The following is a 17,013-nucleotide window of genomic DNA, read 5'->3' on the forward strand; positions in this document are numbered from 1 at the left end:
TCAAAAACCAACTCAAACCTGTCACAATGGCCGACACCATCAAGAACGCCGCCAAGTATGTCATTGCTCATGTCCACCTGGTTGATGCTGTATCAAGTCCATGCTGACTCTATCTACAGCTTCGTTGGTGATAAGGCTCAAGAGCTCACCTCTGGTGCTTCCAAGGAGGCCAACAAGGACGTTGCCAAAGACTCCAATGCCTCCCTAGGGACCCGTGCAAGTGCTGCAAAGGATGCCGCTGGTGATAAGGTTGATGAGAGCAAGAACTCCGTAAGTTGACATCAAGATCAGCTTTTGTACCCGTTGCTGACATCGTAACCAGGCATCTGCTGAGGGCAACAAGCAAGCTGCTACTCACTGAAAAGATCCATCGATCTGACGCTCCTGCTTCTTTGGGTCCCTATAAGTTATCCACTATAACACAGACAGATGAAGGGGTGGTTATGAATGGTGCACAGACTCCTAAGCACCTTGTGCGATCTTTTATGAATTTCATGAATGTATTGTTCTTATATTGCTCAAGTAGCAACAATCAAACTATTTGAATAGGTATTCAATAAGACAAATCATCAATGTCAACACTTTCTTGAATTTATTTTGCGTTTATGATTCGGTGTTTAGAACGCTCCATTATTGCAGAGCATTTTGGCTGCCAAGTCGACAATGTCACTTTTCCAAAAGCCCAGGACTACAGAAAATGGATGTGTTGTCTGTGAGTGGGTATCTTGCCATGGTGAACGATAGGTCAAATTTGTCATACGGACAAGCATCCATGTAAAGTGCTGACGTTTAATCGATCCATTGGGCCATATATTGCCTTGGTTCAGGCTCCCCAGCTTCTCCCATCGATCAAACCGTATCGAGGCACGCTGCAATTAAGGGCATTTTTTCATGGACGGCACACGTACGGAATCATCCAAAGTAGTTGATACACACCCGCCAATACAGGCAGTGGGCAGTAATCAGGCGCCAGTGGAAGCGATGGGAACGAGCTGCCTCGTCGGGCACATGAGTTTCAGCCATGCGATCTACTTGCGTTCTACTTGCGTTCCGCGGCCAACAACTCCTGCCTGCACTGAGCGTCTCTACCAGTTGATGAAAGCAATTGTCGAGCCCGGACCGTGAATATTCCTTGTTCCAGGAAGATGTGAAGCGAGCCCAAGTGAAAGCGCGGATACTGGAAACAATCACCGTTCACAGCATGTCTTGATCTCTTCTCGTGCTCTCCAAAATCAGCATTGCCGCACCGCCGTAACTCCAGACCCACAACCACCATGGCTCCCCTTACCCCCGCCATGCGACTCGATCACGCGAGGAATGGCAAGGCACCTCAACGTCGCCGTCCTCCCCCCGTCGAGATCAAGAAGACCGTTCCAATTCCAAAGACGGACGAGCAACGGTCAAGGCACGTGACCTCACTTGGCCGCAGTGACTCGCCAATCAATGACACCCACGCAATCTTCCCATACCACATCGATGAAGAAAATGAGATCATCTATAAGAGGGCCAACGACGGGACATGGACACAAGGTGTTCCGAGCGCCGCAGAACGTGAAGATGACAATCCAGGGAAACTGGTCAGATGGGCTGAGGTGCCGCAGACCTTGGAGTTCAATTATGACTGGACGATGACCAAGATTGCCGCTGAGTGCAGAGATGTAAGGATTGATTCTTAGATTGGGTGGCGAGGGATTTTTGACATTTCATTTCTTTATTGCAGGTTGATCTTAGACGCGTCGTCAATCACTTGATGCGGGTGAGAACAGCCCACGACATTGCTGAATACCCGATACGCATAGCGCCGGTCCTAGACTTCGACCTGCCTGAAGAGCCAAAGCCGGTCTACGGCGCCGAAGCCATTCTCAACGCCGACGGCTCGTATGCGATTTTAGTCAACTGGGATTATCTCCTCCGGGATATCAAAGACACAAGTAGATTGATGCAGGATCGGCGCCGATGGAATATGCAGGGCATGAGGAAGGTCGCTCGCTGGTGTGCATGGGGAAGAAGCCAATTGATCGAAAATAGAACGGCGTTTGTTGAGGACATCGACCGAGGCTACGTTATTGAGAAGGGACTCGATGGTTTGTTTTTGTCGCAGGTTAGACTGGGGTATCGACGAGAGGAGGATTGCTATTGGGGAAATGTGACAGGCCCTTGGGATCCAGAGTCTCGAACAGAGCATGATAAATCTGTTACTGCCGGGCGGGAGGATTGTGCAGGGAGAATGGCGGAAGCATCCTATCACAAGAACGGTCAGCGCAGTTCTGGAAAGGGCAATCAACACTGTGGAACAAGTACTGCCTCGTCGAGCAGTTAGAGCTAAGAAAGCAAAAGTGTGAGGAGTGGCGGAACGGACCTCAGCTCCCGTGTTGCTGGTTCCATTTCACGCAGTCTTCAAACTTTGCACCGGAACCACCAAAGACATCCAAAGCACTGCCAATCGTCAAGTCAACACTTCCACCACTACATGACTTGACCAAGTCGAGGTCTTCCACATTTCGTGCTCCGCCCGCATAGGTGATCGGAATGCTGCACCATTGGGACAATTCCTTCACGAGCCTGGTATCAATGCCTTGTTGGAGGCCTTCGTTATCGGCAGCATGGATCAGAAATTCAGAACAATATGGCTCGAGGAGCTGGATGCTCTCTGTGGAGCGATAAGTTGAATGCGACTGGGTAGTATCGCAAGGCCGTTTGCTCACCTTTCGTGACCTCCATTTCCGTTATAGTCTGCCATTTGTTCATGGCAACAAACCACGTATCGTCTTTCCGCCTACAGCTCAGGTCGACCACAAGCTTGGATCTGTCGTTGTCCAGCGACGACAACACCGATTGCAGTCGTTCCAGGGAGAAGCGGCCATTAGGGAATAGGAACGAAGTAATGATGACCTACTGCGCGGTGGACTTAGGAACGCATATCACACGACATGGAAAGGAGGAGGCACGCGTAAAGAGGCCAAGACGTACCCTTTCAGCTCCAGCAGCAATCCATTCCTTTGCATTGACATCGGTGATGCCACCTCCTACCTGTAGATGGCCCGGCCAAGCTGCCAATGCCTCTTTGGCTGCAGCATCATTTCCAGGACCTAGCATGATAACATGGGCACCCAAAAGGTTGGCATCACGGTACAGTGTTGCAAAGTATTCGGCCGGATGCTTGGATATGTAGTTGGTCTTTAATTCTGATTCACTTGTGCTCAATGTACCCCCAACGATCTGTTTGACCTGGCCCGCATGCAGGTCGATGCATGGCCGAAACTTTGTCATTATGACTGATAGATCTGGTAAAGGCTATGTATGGTGTTTGCAGCAAATGAAGCTACACAGATCCAAATATTAAGATGGTTCATTTTGAGATTCCGTTAGTGGGGGAAGTTCGTTGAATTTAAAGATGACCTAAAGCGTTTTGCTCGTGACGCGTAATCCAGAATGAGACCGGGTGGAAATTGCCAGAGCCTTTTGCTGTCAGACGGTCATCAATCTTAATAATTCTTTGTCAGACAGCTCCATTGAACACTTAGCGGTCTAGCGTTTGACACTGCTCAGCCGATGTCGGGAGCTCTTTCCTGCACCTGAACACTCACCTCGCTGGGTGCCTTCCCAGCCGCCGAGGAATAACTTATTCAACGGGCAGTGTTACCAACACAACCTTCTTGGATTGAAAAAACACTGCCCTCGTTGGGTTGGGAAATGCTGCAGCTTTTGGTCCAGATTTGGACTCTGTGGAGGTCGGGTTCGTGTCGTTCCACCGAAGTTCAGCCTCACACAGCCCGTATGCAGATGGGCTCACTATCAAGCCCGCTGCTGGACTACATCCTGCTCAGATATTCTTTTGTATTTAAAGGTGATGTACCTTCCGCCTTGTGATGGCACTCTCTCCTACAACCCCCTTCACAGTAACGAACGAACGGAACCAAGAAACCCTCGCTCAGCGAAGAACAATTTGTAGCAAACAAGCTTAGCTCCAGACGCCGCTCTGGCGAGCCATTGTCTTCGGACATTTTAACAAGTGAACTTGGCACTAAACGAAATATATGATCACTCTGAATTCACGTTTCTTGCTCACTAGCTGAACAAACTCCTCCGGACAAGAATACTGGCTCAAATGTTGTTGATTCACAGAATCGTCTTGTCAGACTGGTGGGATGCTACCCCAAAGCCTTGGAAAAGGTCGCAGACAAAGTCAGGTCACTGCCGTCTAAATGTGCATTTGATCATTTCAAGCAAGACCCGGTGCCCCCAATACGATTATTTCGGCCTGGCCGAGACCCCAACACCAGAGTAACAGACATTCCGCGGTCTCCGTTGTCTCCGTCACCGGTTCGTCCGCCGAGTCCCAGTGAAAGGCCGATCAAGCCATGGGAGCATAATTGGAACTCCGCCAAAAAGGAGATGGCTCTGCAAACTCCACCGTTGTTATTGTCCACCACACCGGCACCTCCGATGCATCCTATACCCTATCCAGCTGAACGCTATCCACCATGGGATGGATTATTTATCGGGAATATGGGACCAAGATCGAGTCAAGACAACAAGATCCGCGGCGTTCTCATGTCGAGTGACATGGCTTCTGGCGACATTATCAAGATGAAGCCCGACCTCAGCGGCCTACACTTCCATAAAGACAACGAACGGCCTTTTTACCTCGTCTGGGTAAGCTCGGCTGTGGTCACCTTGTTTTCTTGCCGATAGGCTCTTTGAAGAACAGGGAAAAAGGACGTCTCGTAAAAGACCCATCGAAGAATGGTTATTTCACATGCATGCGCGAAGCAACTGCCAGCAAGCCAGACAACAATGGTGGCGAATTGACCGATAACGCAGGTGTCTCCGAGGCTGCTATCGATGAGCACCTCCAGCGAATTATGTACCCACTCTGCTTCCCATCTGACGGGAGCGAAGACCTGCCATTTTGTAAAGCCGATGGCTCGTTGGAGCATTCTAGTATATCGGCAACCCATCATTCTCGGCTCACGCCATCGGAGCCCATCGACTGCAAGGACTTCGCCTGCGGCTCTGGCGCGGTCGTGGCACTTGTCTCTGCCTTTATCGCCCGATTCGACCAAAACGAGACCATTCCTACGTACTGGGAAGGTTGCTTGACGCAACACAGCTTTGACGACATTTGGCAGTGCCATAAGCATCTCATTGCCGACTATCGGAGATTGAGTACCTGCTCGGAAAAGATGTGGGTAATGACAGTACAAGGAGGGCCCATCGCGTGCTCATGATCGACAATCGACCTTGCCGCCAGGGTGGATGTTTCTTTGTCTTCGATCTTAAGCCCAAATGGATCTAATTCCACTAGGTATCAAACGATATGGTGAGGATGTTTTTAAGCCTAAATAGATGCCTTCTGAATTGTCCCTCTAAGTGAAATATGCGAGCATGCCCAGCAAATGTCGTACTCATTGTAGTGGCTATGCGGCGATACCAAGTACTCGCATGACTTGGATTAATGTGGGATGGAGCTATCATTTAGCGTTCATTCGTAGAGAGCGAGTGCTGAGAACATTTGCCTTCACATCATGTATCCTTTTCGAACTTTGAAAATTTTAATTCTAAGCTATAAGGGGTGGCCATATATCTCAGGACTTTAATGATCAAGAAAAGCCCAAATATGACCAGTTATGACAAAGAGAGCGAAAACAAACTACAAGGCAACAGGGTTTGAGGTCTCGTGAAACTCCTACTTACGAGTAAGAGACGAAGTCTGAACTGAATGAATGCATGTCTTGTTGTCAAACATATTAAGTAGACAGGCGGAAAGGGAGGCCGAGGCTGGGTCGGGCCTGAGACTAGGCCAAACATAGAGCGCACATCTCGCTGGATAAGCAGGGTGCTAACTGGAAACAGCTAACATTATCCTTGACTGGCGCGGGGCTCGTTCCAGGCGGCCGCGATTTCATCCGATTTTAGATGGGCAAGGAACAGTTTTTGTTCGTCTTGGCATCAACCTTCATCAACCTTCAGGAATCAAGCGACCTTCCTTCGGTCTCTGCCAACCCCTGGACTTTACAGGCCTCAGATATAGCAGAGTGTACCTTGGGCACGCTCCGCTCTGATGTAGCTTGAACATTTGCGCAGGGGAAAAGAACGAGTAGAGTACGACACGCAGGAGAGGGAGAAAATTATGATGTTGGGAAAGCGAAAAAGAGAGTTCGCGGTGGCACCGCGTCAAACGTCCCTTGCTACAACTCAAGGAGGTCAGGAAGATGGCGGTGGTTCATCCGTCCAGGATCACGATGTCTTCCGCCGCTACTTCGAGGCTGCCTTTGAACCGTTGCCGGCCGTTGAGAATGGGGTGTCTCAAGGCGAAGCAAAACTCGAGGAACGGTCCCTTCAGGCCTCGGACGAGGAATCGGATTGGGATGGTCTCTCAGAGGCAGGAGAGGAGAAGCTTGAAGTCGAGATTGTTGAGCACGGGACAACAGCAGTTCCCCGAGATCACGATGATGATGATCCCGACAGCGTCGAGAGGCAAAGGCTACAATACAGACACTTCATGGTGAGTTTCCCGGCCCCAACCCTCCCCCAGATCCTTCGAGAACGTCGATATTGACTTGCTGCGCCAAAAGACGTCGAAACCGCCGAGTCGAAATGAGCAGACCCGAAACGGGATCATCCCCGGCAAGCGGGCCGAGAAAGAAGCAGATGACGAATCTGAAGCGCAAAATCTCAAACACGATCTTGATCTGCAAAGACTACTGAAGGAGTCTCATCTACTGGAACAAGCGAAAGCGTCGACGGTGGTCGGTTCTCACCGCCACAAAGCAGTCGATATGCGGATGCAGTCGCTGGGCTCGAAGGACTCCCTGTTCACGCAGGAGAGGATGCCGCTGTCGCACCGGCGGGGCATTGCGGCCAAGGCGGCTTCCCGGCAAGCTCTGCGGAGGAGGGAGGCGAAGGAGAATGGCATCATCCTGGAAAGGGCCGGCGGCAGCAGCACAAGCACAGGGAAGAGCAAGTCGAACGGGATTCGCCGCGAGCGCGCTGTCGATGTTCCTGCTGTGGGCCGGTTCCGAGGGGGGACCTTGAAGCTCAGCAAGCACGATGTGTTGGACATACAGGGATCGGGTCAGTCTGGGAAGAAGGGACGAAAGAAGACAGGCCGCCGCCGATGATATGATGATGGTGATGAACAGAAATCGACTTTGGAGCAAGCTTTTGGGCATTAAACGAGGGTTTGGTCGATGCTTCCACTACGGAGTACAGGATTCCACCAGACAAACTTTTGGAACTACGAGTGCGGTTGAAGAACGGGAACAGCTACTAAGTCCACGCATTCTCCGAAATCCTTTTCTCTCTCTCATGTGGGATGCCACAATACTCTGTACTGCGGGAAAGTCTAGGGATCGATGAACCATGTGGTGCAGTGGCATAGCTCTACGCCTGTATAAGGAGAAGATGCTCTCCGAGACCGACCAGCATCATCCAGGTACTACGTAGAGTGAGCAGGTTGCCCATGACTTCGGTTGAATGTCCTCCCTCTTTTTGGTCTTCGGATCACATGTGGAGTGAGGGATTAGGGGCGTGTTTCAAGGTTGACGGGGATTCTAGGATAGCAAGAAGGCCAGACTGCCTTTCCAGGCAGCGAGAAGTCGGGTTGGCCGCAGAGCTTAGCATCATGCTTGCCAACTTTTGGCCACTGGTGTCTGATTACGGATTCTTCGTGACTAGAAGAAGGCACATTTGTCATGGTCAAGGTGAGGTCGGTAGAGTCTAAAAGGCCGAGAAACCCAGCATGAAACAATTCCCCTCGCCTCGAGAGCTTTCACCTGGGGTCGGGTAAGAATGCTGGTCCGCGTTACACCATCGCTTCAGCCTTGGGTGTATGTACTACCGGAGGGCAACCACCCGCGAGGGTAAATGCCCACGGCGGCGTGGCTAACGGGTGTCCAAAGTCGACTCCATCACAACTGTTTCACGAGAGACGGATTTGGCGTTTCCATGGTGGCTTAGCTCACCGAGACTCTCAGAAGAGTAGGTGGGTATAGAAATTGGCTTCTTTGGTATCTCTGCGACATGATCCTGTCTCTCCGTCAACGGCATGGGTTATTGCCGAAATTCGCAAGGGCCGTTCATGCTCGCTGCGATTACGCCACTTGGCCAAGTCGAGCAAGCTTAGGCGGTAGGACGTTGATAATGTTTCAAACTTCTGGGGCTCCGATGGAATTCTATGAGAGACACACCAGGTTGAGCATTCGGGATGATCTTTGGTGGAAGGACTTTTGCTGTACAATGACCCCAGCCTTTGTAGACTCGCCTTGAGCCTGTGAATCCTGTGGGAGGCTTGCGGCTGAAAGGATTCATCGGGCATGTCACCAAGCACATCATCGGGCATGTCACCAAGCACATCATCGGCATGCTGCACCGATGATGTGCGTTTTTCAGCCTGGAGGTGATTGACGAGCCTGTTCACCCAATCACTTTGTTGACGGACAAAGAAACGGGAAATGGGATGCAGTGACTACTGTAGAGCTTGTTAGGGGGTCAGAATCAAACCTCTAGTGGCCAATGCGGTTGCACAAGGAGAATAAACCTGAAACGTAGCGCCATCTTGGTTGACTTTGCATAGTGGCGCGTGCAGTCAGATTCTGGAGATAGGGCACGATTGACTGACTGTTGAATCGCCCGTCACGCATGGGTAACTAACGCAGCATGGTCCCAGTTGCCTCGCCCCTCATATTCTTGACTCGATCTGAAACCTTTGGTATAAGCGAGCGCGCCAGTCTGAGGTCCAGCACCGGCCTGAGTAGAGTATCCATGCTGGTAGTAAGGCTCCGACAGGGTCGTGGTCACGGAGACATCACCCTAAAAGAGGCGAATCGAGAACAAGAGGCTTTCAGCAGGGCATTTACGAGGTCTCCCTGACTGTGGGGGTTGTTCGTTGACTTGGAGTTGGAAGGAAGAGGAGCAGGAAAGGGAGAACGGTTCGAGAGGGCCAAGGCCAAGATCGAGGAAGAATCTGGATTTCCATCTCGTACGAGTACTCCATCAGCTGGCACGAAGCGGACGCTTACCAGTCTTGGATGAATTGCCTGTCCATCACGTATAGGGCGATGCTCATTTGCTTGCTTCTCCCATTGATCCATACCAATCACACGTCGGAGATGGATAATTCTCCCTTTGCTGCCAGGGGTCTCAGTCATCCACGCTGGGTGTGGGTAGACGGGATGGCCGACACCACACTCCTATTTCGTACTGTAATGCGAGAGAGCCTTCCATACCTGGGGAGTAATGTCGGGATCTCTGCAGTAAAGAAAAGTCGTGTCATGTGGCACTTGATTGACTACTGTAGTATGAAAAAGCTACGCCTGCAAGGCAGTGATCGATTGAGTGTAAACAATCACGCTTATGCAGAAGCGGGGCGGACGGTGTCAAGAGTCAAAGACATTCGGAGAACGATCCTGGTGATTGCAGACTGCAGTGAGCAGAGTTGGAAGAAAGGGGTAAACCCATGTTCTTTCGGAAGACGGACAGTTCCCTTAGCTGCATTTCGCGTAGAGGAGAGAGATCACAGTGGGCACTCCCAGGGCAGATCGTCGTAGTAACAGGCAAGTTACTCGTCGCAGCTAGTAATGGTACTGCGGAGGAAGGTTTACTCGGTATCTCGTTGTTGCTCGGACTCGTACCTCGCAGTGGGAGGCACTGCAACCATTTGGCCCAGAGTCGCCAAGGGGAAAGATTCAGTAACGGAAGGGCAGCTTCAGTTACCGACCTCGATTCCTCGTAATCCGTATTCTGTCCTCCGGGCTGCAGGAGTCCCCGAGGAGTGAAGCAAGGATCCCCTCACTCCAGCGTGCGAATACCAAGTGCAGTGTGCCAGTCAGTTACGAGAAGCACACAGGACCTGCTGGAGGCGGCTTAGTGGGCTGGTGCCAGGCTGCCAGGTGGTGGGATGAAACCAAGGTTGCACCTGCGGCGTCTGTTTGAAAGGTGTTTCTAAATCCCCTAGGCGGCAGGCCCTTGGTTACTGGGTGACATTTTGGCGCCAGGGTGGGCAGCCCTAGCCCGCAGCCAGCGATCAAACACAACCGCCATCCATGGTCGGGGTGCCCATTCGCCCTTCCGGCCCGTCCGTTCTTAGCCACTCGTTTCACCAAGCCTGCCACTGAGCTACTGCACCTCTTTGTTGCTTTCATCTTCAGCGGCACGCCGACCGTGGAGACTTCAAGTTGGGAAGCTTCTGTCCTGTCTCTCGCCCAAAGCATAACCCCAAGCGGGAGACGACACGGAAAAGGGATCAAAATAGCAATCTGTGTCTGCCAGTGGCTGTGGAGCCAAGTCACACCGTAGTAGATTTCTCATAGTCACTCCTCGAGTCCTCGTCCCCGTCCTCTGGCTTCTAAGATCCAAACCCACCTGCTGTTTCCATGCTTGGAGTCTACCACACATCCAACGAATTCTACGGAGTACTATCTAATGCTAAGTCTCGCGAAATGCCATTGCTTGTCTCGGTTAGCAGACACGAGGAGCCCGGCTGATCTTGTCCAGGCTCGTGAAGGAGCTGGCCGAGTCTGGTAATTGACTCCTGAAGGCTTAATGTGAGCACAGAATGACGCGCAATACATGGTTGAACAAGCATTCAATACCTGTATACATCCTCCGTACATCAGAGGCAGATAGTGTGTCAGGTTGCGATCACAGCGATCAGATGGGAATGCGATGCCATCCAAGCCCGGATTTAGGTGTTCCCGGGCGGAGGAGCCCTGCCCAGAGTAAGTTCAGGCAGGCATATCTGGGGGGCTGGATTTGGGACGCTCACTGCCCAGCGGCACACTCGGGAGTCCACAGGTTCTACGAGCGAACAAGCACAGCAGCATCTTGTCGGTCACATTTGAGAAGTCGAGCGGCGTGCCCAAGTGGAGAGCCTCGTACCCATTTTCTTTTCTAGTCTCTTGACTTGCAAAGTGGGGATCCAGGGCTTGGAAGACCAAGAACTAACAAGGCGGCTATTCCCGAAGCTGCTATGTCCCCAGGGGTTAAGAGGCCGTGGACGAGTAAGCGGCAAAAGCGGCTCCCAGGTTCCCTGTTCCCCATAAGAGCCAACCAAACCCTCACGGGCGAAGATCCCAATCCAGGCACAAACCATAGCCATTGGGCATTGCCTCTTCACAGAGGTAGTCACTTGCAGCCCAGCTATCCACGGGCAACCGAATAATGTTACTTGACTGACTGTTGCCGACTAGGGCCCCATGCCCATGGCGGCCTTAGTAGACGCTTGCTCGCCCACCAACCCGACCACGTTAGTCACTAAGTTAGTACCCGTCGTGCTAATGGTGCTCCCCTAATATATCTCCGTAGAACACAGCACCAGAGAGGCAAGGCCCTCGCCAGGCGTTGACGTTGGTTGGTGTTGGCCCTACTCTCCTCTGGAAAGGATGGTGCGCGGAACGAGTCCTACACGCCGACAGTACAACTCATGCAATTGCTTTCGACTCGTGGTCGCCAAACCTCCCCCCTAGCCCAAGCCCAAGCCCTGCTCCCCCAACTCCCAAGTCCCAGTCCCTTGTCCAAGCCAGCAGGCCCGTCAAATCTAAAGGTTGCCCTTCTTCGACTCTTCCCTCGCTTCCCTCGCTGGCCCGGTCTCACCTCTCGACTGTCGACTTTTTTGTACATCTTCCCTTCATCCCCCTCCCCCCATCTCATCTGTTTCATCTGTATCTGTTTGTTGCTAAAGCTCACCCACCACCTTTTCCACCTTCCTCCTCCCTCCCCGTCGACTTTCACTTCCTAATCCTCGGCGTTGCCCTCGAGGATCTTTTTGAGAGACTAGTTTCTCTCCATATCCACTTTCGTTTCACCTGTTCTCGCTTCCCTCTATTCGAGACAGGAGCTTCACCACGTCTGGATGTTCGCGAAAGCTGGTCTCTCGCACTGACTCCATTTACATCACCACTACATTCGCTATACACATCAACAACCTCGCCCGGGCATCCACGGTTTTTGGCTCAACTACCTTCACCTTCGCAGACCTGCCCCTGCCTCTGTGCTGTCCCTCTACCCGCCTGCACAATCAGACCACCTTCACGGTTGTCGAGGGAAGGAAGATCCAAGACAGTGCAATCTAACTTCACTGTCTATATGCAATAATTCCAAAAGTCACCATACTGTGTGAAGCTTGCGACCTCCCCACCGCATCCACCGTCATCGACTGTGTCGATTGATTTTCCTCTGCCATGTATCCGTCGAGTGGTGCCCCAATGGCACAACCTCAAAAGCCAGAGACTTTCATGCTCTCTAACGAGGCTCAACAGAGCCTGCCGCAGGATGCGCAAGTCGCCCTGCAGCAAGTCGACAACCTCAAATACTTCCTCATATCTGCACCCGTGGACTGGAGTCCGGATTCTCTCATCCGAAGATTTCTCCTTCCCACAGGCGAATATGTTTCTTGTGTTTTATGGAACAACCTTTTCCACGTTTCTGGCACAGATATTGTCAGATGTCTGTCATTTCGCTTTCAGGCATTTGGCCGACCAGTAAAGAACCCCAAGAAGTTCGAGGAAGGCATTTTCTCCGACCTGCGCAACCTGAAGTCAGGCACAGATGCATCACTGGAAGAGCCGAAAAGCCCCTTCCTCGATTTCCTATACAAGAACAACTGCATTCGCACGCAGAAGAAACAAAAAGTCTTCTACTGGTACAGCGTTCCACATGATCGTCTATTCCTCGATGCCCTCGAGAGAGATCTCAAACGTGAGAAGATGAACCAGGAGGCAACCACTAAAGCCGTGGCAGAGCCAGCTCTGTCATTCGAGTTTGACTCCTCGCAGTCACTTTTTGAGCAATTGACAAAGGCTCAGCAAGCAAGCTCTTCATCTTTTGCAACTGCAAATGCAAATGCATACTCTCAATCCACATCCCCCGTCCTCCGCGCCACAGATTCCATGCCTCCACCGCAGATGGTGCCCCCCCATCCCCAGATGTCTCGTTCCCAGGAGCCCTCACAGCATATGTACGCAAATCTGGGTCTGCAAACAAGTATGCCCACGTCCATGTCGAGTGTTGCAATCTCGCGAGAGCCCGATTATTCTCATGCTGCATATGACCGTGGTGCTCTTGCCTATGATCGAACTCACATGCGTCATACATCGATGCCAGCATACATGGAATATTCGCCTGCTCCTTCATTCGTGTCGTCCCATTTCGAGGACTACAGCACCCGTGGCTTGTCTTACGAACCAATCACTCCTCCACAACACCAAGTGCCTGTGGGTGCCGAGCCTGCTTACATTGCCAACGAGGATACTGGTCTCTACTCGGCTATTCCTGAAATGCAACCCATGCAAACATACAACCCAATGGCCTCCTTGCCACCATCAACACTTTCGGGGCCTTCTTATGCCACCGCACCTCGAGCGTTTCCTCCAGCCAATGTCTACTCTGTGATTGAGGGTTCTCCCACCTACAAGGCACGCAGGCGCAGATCTTCTATTCCCTCTTCTATCATGAATGCCGTTGCCGCCAACGCAGTCGCTCAAGTAACACATGGCATGAAGGCACATATGCCTCAACGTCCAAGCGATCTCCGAAGGTCGATGTCTAGCTCTGTGCTTCCAATTGCTGAGGGTGACGAATCTGCTGGTCAGTCTCCCCCGGGCCTGGCACATAGCTATGCATCATCGCTTGCCCATCGAGATCATGTGCATGACTTCTCGCGGCATTCAACACCACTGGGGAGCCTTGAAGAGGATCCCTCACAGTCCCTTGGCATGGTGACTTCCACCGAAGCCATGCCCGGCCTCATGGCTGATATGCACCCGGGATCCCTACATGGAAGTTCAGCCGTCAGGCTGGAAAGGCCAGGCCCGATCCGAAGAGCACGGAGTGCAACAATGATGGAGCTTGGTGTACCCTACAAGTCTCACTCTTGCCCAATCCCAAGCTGTGGCCGGCTATTCAAGCGCCTCGAGCACCTGAAGCGGTAGGTAGCCTCCCTGCAATTTCGCTTGGCGCTTACTGACTGACTTGGAATCTAGCCATGTGCGTACCCACACGCAAGAACGTCCCTATGTCTGCCCGTATTGCAACAAGGCCTTCTCGCGGTCTGACAACCTCGCCCAGTGAGTAATGCCTTCTGTACTTGAGCAGGGCTTCGTACTAACACATTGTCAAGGCATCGTCGCACTCATGAGTCTCAACAAGATGGTCAACCAGTACAAGTGACCAGCGAAGAGGAGCTTGAGAACGAAGAGAACGAATTTGGTTCAATGGACGAACTTTCTTCCCCTGACGAAGTCACCAGGCCATCAAGTGTGTCTGGCATGATGGCTATGTCGATGCCTCCACCGTCTACACTGGTCATGCACACCATGTCCCACTCGATGGCACCCAGCCAACTTGTTCAACCCTCGATGTTGCAAAATCTGTGAATCTAGATTATCCAACGAAGCTGATGAATCAACAAAAAAAGAAACCAGCGCCTTGCTTTCTACTTGGGCCTTTGGGAGTTGGAAGGAGGGGATCGACGTGCCTTGACGACGAATGAGAGCTTAGCCTTTTGGAGATCATCTCAGGCGGACATCTATATAATGATGGGCTCAACAACGCTACGAATCATCAACCCAATAAACCAGGGATTAGGGACACATCTTTCACGGACACACACTGCAGACAGACTGCCGTTCAAGTGTGGATGACTTTCCAGGTCCCCAACGCGCTTTTGCCAAGGACTTGGACAACATGATTTCTTTTCTTGCTTTATATTTGCATGGCTGAGGAAAATGCGCTCCCCTTTATTTTGCGCCCGTTTGGGCAAGCATATCATTGTTTTTTCCTTTTAGAGTATCTCAGGCCCATTCTCTGTCAATGGTGCCACTGGACCAACTGTACATATAGGCTGCGATCTAACTACACTAGTGATTTTATCTATCGTTTCTGGAGCTGTGAACCCTAAAATACCGATCAATGTTTGAGCTTGTTTCCACTTTCGAATCTTTCTCGGCCTCGGATATATATGTTCACTGCCCAGTCGACACGCCATTTCTCCGATATTCGGTAACTCCTCGGTACGTACGTTGTGGTTTAAGAATAGGTATTCTAGGGTTCTGGGCCAGTGGCCGACAAGAGGACGAGTGTTCGCCATTCACCATTCCAATCTCGGAGCTCCTTCGCACACAGCAGATGGGTGATCTAATACGTATTCCTACTGCTGCTGCTACTAAACAGTCTATCTGGGACAGATAGGCAGGTTAAACTTGTACGCTATAGGTGTTTCGCCGGGCCGGATGTCTGTGAGGTACTGCGGCCCCCCTGGAGAAGAGGCCGCGTTTTGTTCTATTGTATATTGTCGCTCGCCGTTTGGGTTGGTCTCACGGCGTCTTTTGATTAGGGAACTTTCAAAGGACTTGGGGAGTGATTCAATGATTCTAATCTCGCGAGGTTGGCTGGTGCTGCGGGTCATGGTTTGAGGGTTCGGGAGGAGGATGAGGATGAGGACTAGCAAGGCAAGACGAGGATGGAATCTAGATGGGCGCACGCACAGAGTGACTGGTATCATCTTAGGTCATTTTCATTGTCGGTGTTAACAAAATAGATGGAGAGACATGGCAGTGATATACACGCGCCCTCGTCGGCTCGGCTCGGTTCTCAGCGCCGAGCCGCATTCGTAGGTGTAGCGGTCATGAGCTGGGAGTCGTCGCCTTCGTCATCGCTGTCATCGCGGAAGCCTTCTTCCAGCTCGCGGCTCAGACGGCGGTTAGAGTCGACCTCCTCTGGCGGGGGGTGCCTAACAATAGGACCATTTGTGCCGCGAGCGACCGTCCTGGTGGCGGCGTCCATGTTGGACACCTGACGCTCCATGCCGTCGCGCCTGCGGTTTCGTTCCTGTACGTCGAAGCCCACCATGGCCTCGCCAGATTCTTCGTCGAAGAGCTCCCCGTCGGCACTGATTACGCTATCCCGCCGCCGCATGAATCGGTTGCGGATCGCCCATGTCGAGGGCAGGAAAACCCGGAAGAACATGTGTGAGAGGCGATCCCGTAGTGAGAGGCCCTGGAGGAATTCGGGCAGGTGGGACGATATGGTCGAGGTCGCTGTTTGGAGCGGCAGGTATTGCGAGTAGCGGGCTCGATGGCGCCGGTAGAGTGGGAGGAGTGCGTGGAAGATCAGCAGGTACAGGCCCAGCGAGATGAACATTGGGAGGAGGATGCTCTGTGGAGAGGTTTGATGGTTAGAGTCTGGAGCATGACCTTTAATTTATGTTTGCTTCTTACCTTTGCGAAGTTGGCAAACCCCGAGGAGGCCATCTTGTCGGCCTTGGATGTGCTGGTGGTGGTGACGACCGTGACGGGGGGTGTTTCTTCCGTCGACGAGATGGTGCCCGGGATGGAGCGGCCGAGGAGTGCCATTATGCCGCCATCGTGGCGGCTTTGGAACAGGCGCGGGGAGCGAGAGGATGGGGGTAGATATAGATAATTTCTAGGGCTTCGTACTCCGTAGCTAGGAATGTGGATGTCTAGTGTGGATGGAATTGAGTTTGAATCTGGCTTGTGAGGGCTTGAGTTTGAGGTGAGATGCACAGGTGCACAGATTGGAAAGGCACGGAAAGGGTGCGTCGGGGTGGTTGCTGAGGTCTCGATGCCGGACGAGGCGTCGCTTAGCGGACAAAGTAGCTCGTGCTGGTCCCGGCCAGGTCACGTGGACTCCAACACCTGTCCACAATTCATGCCAATATTTCTTGTTACCGGCAATAAATATGCCTGTCATTGTTCTGATGGCGAACTGGTGGCTTCTGATGGGTCTGTTTGGTTTTGAGTTTATAAGAGGGAAGAGGCGTGGTGGCTGTGGTTGGTACGGATTACAGCACACGTGTGCTTGGTCGCAGTAGCAGGAACAGAAAGTTGAATTGGAATAATCATTGATACCACCAAAACCTCTCCATCCAGATCCAGGGACTTTGAATTGCGTGGAGAAAGAAGGGGGCGCGGTCCATTAGCAATCCGAATAAGGAGTAGCCAGGATGTAGCGATTGTGCCAGGACGGTAAGCCTGTAGCTGGTTAGCAGGAGCG

General features: G+C 52.0%; 6 protein-coding genes across 6 annotated transcripts; 4 read left to right on the forward strand and 2 right to left on the reverse strand.

Annotated features, from left to right (window-relative positions):
• Positions 1–93: 93 nt before the first annotated feature.
• Positions 94–279, forward strand: A1O9_02991 (uncharacterized protein; the record flags this gene model as incomplete). Its single annotated transcript, XM_013408561.1, has 1 exon — positions 94–279. A coding segment is annotated over one exon (186 nt), but the record flags the coding sequence as incomplete, so codon positions are not given.
• A 995-nt stretch (positions 280–1,274) lies between these two features.
• On the forward strand, positions 1,275–2,320 carry A1O9_02992 (uncharacterized protein; the record flags this gene model as incomplete). Its single annotated transcript, XM_013408562.1, has 2 exons — positions 1,275–1,658; positions 1,721–2,320. The coding sequence occupies 2 exons, from the start codon at positions 1,275–1,277 to the stop codon at positions 2,318–2,320; spliced, it is 984 nt and encodes a 327-aa protein (XP_013264016.1).
• Positions 2,321–2,360: 40 nt separating this feature from the next.
• Positions 2,361–3,270, reverse strand: A1O9_02993 (1-(5-phosphoribosyl)-5-[(5-phosphoribosylamino)methylideneamino] imidazole-4-carboxamide isomerase; the record flags this gene model as incomplete). The annotated part of the gene is made up of 3 exons (XM_013408563.1): positions 2,361–2,650; positions 2,706–2,892; positions 2,971–3,270. 3 exons carry the CDS (start codon positions 3,268–3,270, stop codon positions 2,361–2,363), a joined length of 777 nt encoding a protein of 258 aa, XP_013264017.1.
• A 2,866-nt stretch (positions 3,271–6,136) lies between these two features.
• On the forward strand, positions 6,137–7,124 carry A1O9_02994 (uncharacterized protein; the record flags this gene model as incomplete). Its single annotated transcript, XM_013408564.1, has 2 exons — positions 6,137–6,508; positions 6,579–7,124. The coding sequence occupies 2 exons, from the start codon at positions 6,137–6,139 to the stop codon at positions 7,122–7,124; spliced, it is 918 nt and encodes a 305-aa protein (XP_013264018.1).
• A 5,058-nt stretch (positions 7,125–12,182) lies between these two features.
• A1O9_02995 (transcription factor STE12) lies at positions 12,183–14,375 on the forward strand (the record flags this gene model as incomplete). Its single annotated transcript, XM_013408565.1, has 3 exons — positions 12,183–13,927; positions 13,983–14,066; positions 14,120–14,375. 3 exons carry the CDS (start codon positions 12,183–12,185, stop codon positions 14,373–14,375), a joined length of 2,085 nt encoding a protein of 694 aa, XP_013264019.1.
• A 1,216-nt stretch (positions 14,376–15,591) lies between these two features.
• On the reverse strand, positions 15,592–16,352 carry A1O9_02996 (uncharacterized protein; the record flags this gene model as incomplete). Its single annotated transcript, XM_013408566.1, has 2 exons — positions 15,592–16,155; positions 16,218–16,352. The coding sequence occupies 2 exons, from the start codon at positions 16,350–16,352 to the stop codon at positions 15,592–15,594; spliced, it is 699 nt and encodes a 232-aa protein (XP_013264020.1).
• Positions 16,353–17,013: the final 661 nt, after the last annotated feature.

Source organism: Exophiala aquamarina (assembly GCF_000709125.1).
Source record: "Exophiala aquamarina CBS 119918 chromosome Unknown aczIA-supercont1.2, whole genome shotgun sequence".
Taxonomy (NCBI): domain Eukaryota; kingdom Fungi; phylum Ascomycota; class Eurotiomycetes; order Chaetothyriales; family Herpotrichiellaceae; genus Exophiala; species Exophiala aquamarina.